The 7,058-nt window shown below is 37.1% G+C and overlaps 1 protein-coding gene across 5 annotated transcripts in view; it reads right to left on the bottom strand.

Annotated features, from left to right (window-relative positions):
* Positions 1-1,479: 1,479 nt before the first annotated feature.
* The window catches only part of LOC307011088 (uncharacterized protein), a 180,938-nt gene continuing 175,359 nt past the window's right edge, over positions 1,480-7,058 (bottom strand). For 4 of the 5 annotated variants that reach the window (XM_079636408.1, XM_079636406.1, XM_079636405.1 and 1 more), the window contains 3 exons: positions 6,834-6,977; positions 3,693-3,770; positions 1,480-1,736 (listed from right to left, as the gene is read on the bottom strand). In XM_079636408.1, coding sequence (XP_079492534.1) covers positions 1,624-1,736; positions 3,693-3,770; positions 6,834-6,977 — 335 coding nt within the window. In that variant the 3' untranslated portion in view covers positions 1,480-1,623. Of the gene's footprint in view, positions 1,737-3,692; positions 3,771-4,700; positions 6,978-7,058 lie in introns of those variants that run through there. The other variant, XM_079636409.1, reaches the window with a different exon arrangement.

The raw sequence follows: 7,058 nt of genomic DNA, 5'->3' as shown, positions 1-7,058 counted from the left end.
ACTAGTTAATTACTTTTCCACAGCAATGCCATAGAAAATATACAGAGCTACCGTAAAAACGTTCAAAAACAAAATTCTGCGCGCTTGTTTCTCTGCCGCATGTCGGAGCGGGATTCGTTCCCATGTCGGGCGTTTGCTTGTGCCGTGAGCGATTGAGCGGAATATTGAGCGTCGCTCACATGCTCGGTTCAATGACTCGGGACCAATGCGCCGTCAGTTATCTTACCTTACTGGTTCTGGATCACCATGTTAATGATATCTATCAAATAAATAAATAATTAACCCTGGACTACAATCCTTGCAAAATTATACAACTAAATTACACAGAAACATGGTTGACACTGCTGCCCATGAAAAAAAAAATGTACAAAGTTTGATGTTAAAAGGTTTGCCATATGTTAAACTGTGAACATGAAATTGACAAATATGTATTATATAAAAATATTCAAGTAACATGGAAGGACGCTTTCCATACAAAGCAAAAGAAATGAGAGATAATTCAATTCAAATGCAAAGATAAATATATTTAAAAGCACTCCACATCTTTTCTTTGGAAAATAACAAACCAAGTAAAGAACAAAATATACATACAACACCGGTATAAGGGTGTTTAAACGGTCAGAAAAAAAAAAAAGGAACAGCGCTTATTTCCCTGTAAACAATTAAAGCGTATCAATGTCATGAGCAGTTTTCACCTCACCAGCACTGGCCAACACAGCGGGATCACTAGTGTTATTTCTCGAATCACTTATCTTTGCTGTGATTGGTCAAAAAAGAAAAGAAAAAAAGAACATAAAAGTCTGATGCCACATTGAAGGTCTGGGATTCAAAACAATTTTGAAAATAATATAAAAAAAGATAAAATGAACAAGAAATTATATGAGATATTCTGTCTGTTAATTTTCCGATTTAACAAAAAAATGGAATACATTTATTTATGATTATTAAATAAAATAATAAATAAATACTACAAAATAATAAATGGCTATATAAAACAATACTTAATTATATATTAAATTATTTTATGATTTATTTACGGTTTATAATGTATGTCTTTATATTCAGTGCTTGTATGTAACATCAGTGCATCTGAGGTGATAAACGTGAAAACGACTCCCTTCACGAGCAGGGCTGGAAAGTACACTTCTTTAAAAAATTAAATGTTTGAAATAATTAAAATGCCTGCTATTTACATTAACTTAATATTACCATATGTTCTATCTTAGATTGCATAGCGCCATCACAATTGAATTAAAACTCGACTTCACGTCAGCCTGAAGAAAATAAGCAAATGCACGTAAAACTCTCCGGCATTCACCGCCTCAGATAAACCGGTCCATTGTGATTAGTGTAATGACGGGACTTGAATTCTCCCACCATACCGACAAAACATGGGAAATGAGTAAATGCATTGGTCACAAATAAAGGAAATGAAACGGAGATAAATGATGAAATGAAATGACGTCACCAGTCATGGCTGCTCTACGGGGATGAAGTTTGCTCGAGTCTTCTCCTCCAGCAGGGGATCCTTCATTTGTTTTTAATAGGATTTGAAGCTTATGTAGATGAGCTGGTTCATTGGTTTCCGGGATCTTATCGGGTTTGATGAGGATGCGTCGGATTCTACCCTTCCCGTCTGGCGTGAGGATGGAAGCAGTCACTGGGGTTACATCTTCCCTGAGGACCTTGGGGCCCCGGGGAACCTGAAGGCCCCTGGAATCCCATTCCTGGTGAACCTGTAGACACATCAAGAACGGGTAGTTTGCTAGATGCCTGTGTGAAATAAAATCCATTGCTATGTTGCTGGAGTGTTGTTGATTTACCATAAAGTGGTCACAACAGAATATTTCACAATATAAACACAATAACATTTCTTTTCATGGGCTTGTTACCCTTTAACTGCGGAGGAAGGGGGAAATCACAGCACACAATGATAACGGTGTGCCGTGTAATTATAAAGAAGCCACGGTTAGAAGTCTCCTTTGTATTTTTTCACTTGAAGAACAATCAGTGAGCTCTTTGTACCTCTATAAAAGAGCCGTTCATTAAAGAATGCCATAGTCATTAGTTTAGTTTAGAGCCATTATCTGCCCGAGCTTTTAAAAAGTTAAACATTAAAGCACCAATTTAAATAATTGCTGCTATCTGGGTGTTGCAGATGTCAAGAGTGTTAAAAGTGTACAGTATTTACAAGCAACGAGTCCCTTTCTGGACCCAGGCAAAAACACCACGCAACGTTTCTGTTGTTCTACGTGACAGAGTTTGATCTGGCCTGTCCATCCTTACAACTCAGAAAACATGTTACGCAAGAGATAATGTACCTCTCACTCTTAAAAGTGATAACCAAGAACAAGACCATTTGTTTTTTTAATTATCTTTACTCATTACGTAGTGTCACGGCTCATGTATTTAAGGAATATTTTTGGTTAAATACATCGTAAGGTCCATTAGCAGTATTTGAGGCATGCGGTCAATTACCAAAGAAAATAATTCAATTTGTCCCTCATTTTGTAAAAACAAAGATTAAAGCGTGTTTAAGTTAATGCTCTTATGGAAGCCTATAGGGGAAAAAACATTCTGAAAAGTCTAGAGCTGAAATTACACTCAAGTTCAAAAGTGTGGGGTCAGTAAGATTTGTTTAATGTTTTTGAAAGGAGTCTTCTTTGCTCATCAAGGCTGGATTTATTTGTTAAAAAATATAGTAAAAACAGTAATATTGTGAAGTATTATTCCTATTTTAAATAGCAGTTTTCTATTTAAATATATTTTAAAATATTATTTATTCCTGTGATGCAAAGCTGAATTTTCAGCATTACTTCAGTGTCACATGATCCTTAGAAATAATTCTAATATGCTGATTTACAGCTCAAGAAACATTTGTCATCACAGGTCATTCCTATTTTTGTGGAAATTGTGATAAATGTTTTTTCTGGATTTTTTGATGAATAGAAAGCTGAAAAGAACATCAATTACTTGAAATAGAAATCATTATTTTTATAATATTATATATTTTTACTATAAATGTTGATCAACTTAATGTGTTCTTGCTGAACAATATATTTTTATTTTATTTAAAAAAGGAAATTTAAAGGAACACGCCACCGTTTTTTAAATAGGGGTTATTCACCGTCTCTCATAAATTTAGATAGGTGGGCAAACCATTTTTGTCTCAGAGCATGCATTGTCTTAGTCTGGTAGCGCTGCAAATAGCAATGCGGATTAAGACTAGGCGATTTCCTGGGCAGATATTGGCTTGGGACTATATTGGGGTGAAGCACAGGCGCAGCACTGCTACTTATCACGCGTGGTGATTGGTTCAGGTGTTGCGTGATATCTCTGCACCTAAGGGCTTCACTCCAATATAGTCCCAAGTCAAAATCTACCTAGGAAATCGCCTAGTCTTAATCTGCATTGCTATTTGTGCTCGTTGTAAATACGCAGGCCACAAGTCGTCTTTTTTTTTTTAATCACTTTAACTCACAACATGCTATCCGGCAACAAAGGATTCCATTCATTATGCTAAGCTAAGCTAGCGGCGGCGCTGCCGCATGCACTGAGACAAAAATGCATTTGCCCACCTATCTAAATGTAGGGGAGATGGTGAATAACCCCTATTTTAAAAAATGGTGGTGTGTTCCTCTAATGTAAAAAGTCAAATGTATTTTATAAATTTAAAAAAGTAATTTTTGTACCTGGTGAGCCAGTTGGGCCAGGAGCTCCTGGAATTCCCAATCCCATTTGACCTCGTTCCCCTTTCTGCCCTCGATACCCTGCAGGGGTAAAACACACAAAAACCCAATGTCAGATGTAGAATACATACATATAGTCTTTATCTAAACAGGGGGAAGTAATGGTCATGTGACATTTTTATTATTAAACTTTGCACTGTATTCCATCTTTGAAAAAGCATTGACGGATCTTAGTTTAGCTGAGACATAACATCCAAACAATTCTGTTCTAATCTCAGACTTTACATTTCCATAGAAGTGCATCCTTAAAAAAAAAAAGCTAGTTGGAAACAGTACATAAAACCCTGTCCAAATTTGTTGTATTACACAACTAGTCTCGTACAGTTTCCTAAGCCCTTCAAGAGTAATGACAAATCCATCTATCAGAAACACGCTTTCAAAGTATTTAAAGAGCACCACAAACGCTGACAGTGCTGGACGGCATGTCACACACAGCGGGCAGGCGAAGCGAACAAACAAAAACGCATTAGCTGATGCTGATCTTTTAGTTTTGTTTTCACACACTCAGTAAGAAACCATTCATAAGATCATCTTCTAATAGCATGCAGAAAACTGCCTCCAGTCAAAACACACATGCATTAGTATTGCGTTTCCTTTAAGGCAGCCAAGCCTGAAAGAGAAACACAGAAGGTGTTAATAAAGGAAATACCCAAAAGATGCCAAATAATGCAGTAATCGTCGGTGTGACCGGTGCTAATTTACACAAGCAAACACACTAACTAGCTAAAACTAACTAACTAAAGTGTGTCGACACCTCCAGATGCATTCATCCAACGCAATGGCATTCCAATGAAGGACAGGACTCTACCTGTGGCATCGCATCATGGCTTCCTCACAACAACTGCAATACAAACTCCTGCTAAGATCTTACATTTAAAATCATTTTTCATACTCAGAAAAAAAAAACGTCTAAACCTTGTGGAGAAATACAGATGAGAACGAAAACATTATAGAAATGTATTTACATTTAATTCAACATTAAATGGCATTGTATTTCCATGAAATTTGCTCATATAAACCACCAGTTAGTTAAAAAAAAAATATGTTGCATTGAGATTATCAAAAATCCTGGTACATTATTCACATAATAACTGCTCACTCAGAATTAAGTATAATCGGGTATGTTCTTGGCATGCAGGAAAATACAGCGTCAAATATCAATTAGATACATTTGAATGAAACCAAGTTAGAGGTTTTCATCACCCTTTAAATGAAAAAATAATAATGTTACAAAGGGATTAAAAATGGTTATCCCAACAATATCTGTTATACAAAAGCATGATTACACTTGAGCTTTGTAAAACAGTTGCATAAGTCGTTTTAGAGGTTATGATGTTATATGACTCTCAAATCGCATGAACCATATATATGTGGTTCATGTGCATTTTAAGAAACAATACGAAACACAATAAATAATTTCATTTTAAGAATATATTTGAAATCAAAATAAATAAGTAAAAGTGAAACGGCATCCAAAAAAGGCACAACAATGACATAAAAAAAGCATAAGCATTTCAATTCAACACCAGCATTTGGAAACGTTCTTGAGCAACACCTAAGACGTATTCATGTTGCGGATTCTCATTTAGTTTAACTAGCAAGAAAACTGACCCCGAGTGGAATTAATGTGACTCGGACGTGTAAAGCATTCAAGATCGCAGAGATATTTGTCTTCATAATGATATATTTTAGCATATCACATGAAAAAAAAAAGTGGCCAAATTGAGGATTCCAAAGGAGGACAGACTCCAGCGGAGGATGACGAGGAATAATGAGGAAATATTACCCGCAAACCTTGTCAAGCCACACTGAGGTGGACGTCAAAACAACAACAACAAAAAAAATCTGAAAAAAAAAGATTTACCAGGGTTAAAATCCCTGGTTTCCTTGTGCCTGCAGAGAAGCATTTCTCTCGAACATTCTCCAAAAGCACAATCCACAGTTAAATGTGCCACACAACACAAATACATAATAAAGTGATAAAAATTAGCATTTCAGAGCTTCCTCCGCCTTTGTAAATGCATCAACACAATCTATATATATAAATAATACAATCTTCACAGATGTGTATACGCACTCAGCACAGCCCAAAGTGTGCATTTTCTTTGTGTGGACATCAATTATTAGAAGTCCAAATGTACACCATATAGTTGCATATTTTGAAAAGCATCATGTCCTAATGGTTAAGGGTCCTTAGGAACTCAGACAGGAGGGACAGAACCAAACTGCAAGTCATTATTAATGAGAAACCCTAGAGGAGAAGGACATTAGTTGCCAGTCTTTGATGGATGTTCAGAATTGCTTATTTTCCTCACTCCCCCTTCGTTTTTTTTTTGTTTTTTTTTGAGGAGCTTAATCCAACAAAGTGAGATATTGCGTGCCTTTTTTTTTCATCCGCTCACTTCTCTTTATCTTTCTTGCTCTCACAAGTCTGTCCAGGGCGATATTACGTTCACCTATTCTGGGCCGGTTCTTCATCCGTCTTCATATGTCCCGCAGGGCTCCCGGCACCATATGCCACTTTGTCATGCGGCTATCTGCCTTCTTTCTTCTCTGACGTAGCCGGAAAGATTCTTGCGAAGCCCTCATGCATAATATTCCAATCAACGGCCATTTTTTTTGCATGGCGGTGTGGGAAGGACATTACCGTCCTTGCTCATTTTCTAGTCTTCTGAGCTAGATGCCGTTGGCTCAAATAATAGATGCTGGCTCCTTTTTTTACTCGTCAGCTTTTTTGATCAAAACTTGAGGTTCAAAGCTTGACTTGGCCAAAACAGAAACATGACCTCAACCCGTTCAGTTCAGTGTAACTCAATCATCTGAGGAGCAGCCGACACAGTAAATCCAAATAATAAATACACATAAACACACTCTTTTACACCGAGAGAGAGAGAGAGATAGAGAGAAAACCTGGAATCCTTGAGAAGCAAGCAAAAAAAACTTAGCTTAATACTGTGGAAACGGATGAGTCATATAAATAAATCATGGTCTTGCGCATCTGTGTTTTTGTGAGAGCCAAGACCATCGTAGGAGCAGCGTAAAGAGGTCCATTATATGTTTAGTCTTTTGGGTTTTGGCTCCTACCTTGGGAGCCTGGAGGTCCTGGCTCTCCGGGGGGTCCTGGGGAGCCATCATTACCCGGTGGCCCCGGAGGGCCTTGTCGAGCCTGTGCGGCTAATATAGCAGCTGGTGTCTTCTGCAGCGAAGAGTAACTGTCTGAAAACCTCTCTGAAAAAAAAGCAGAATTAAGATTCCATGTTATATTATATTGTGTTATATTATACATCATATATCTTAAAGTCATGGAAC

This window comes from Phoxinus phoxinus (assembly GCF_949152265.1).
Source record: "Phoxinus phoxinus genome assembly, chromosome: 14".
Classification (NCBI taxonomy): Eukaryota; Metazoa; Chordata; class Actinopteri; order Cypriniformes; family Leuciscidae; genus Phoxinus; species Phoxinus phoxinus.
The sequence above is the reverse complement of the archived record's forward strand: the minus strand, read 5'-3'. Positions and strand labels throughout refer to the sequence as shown.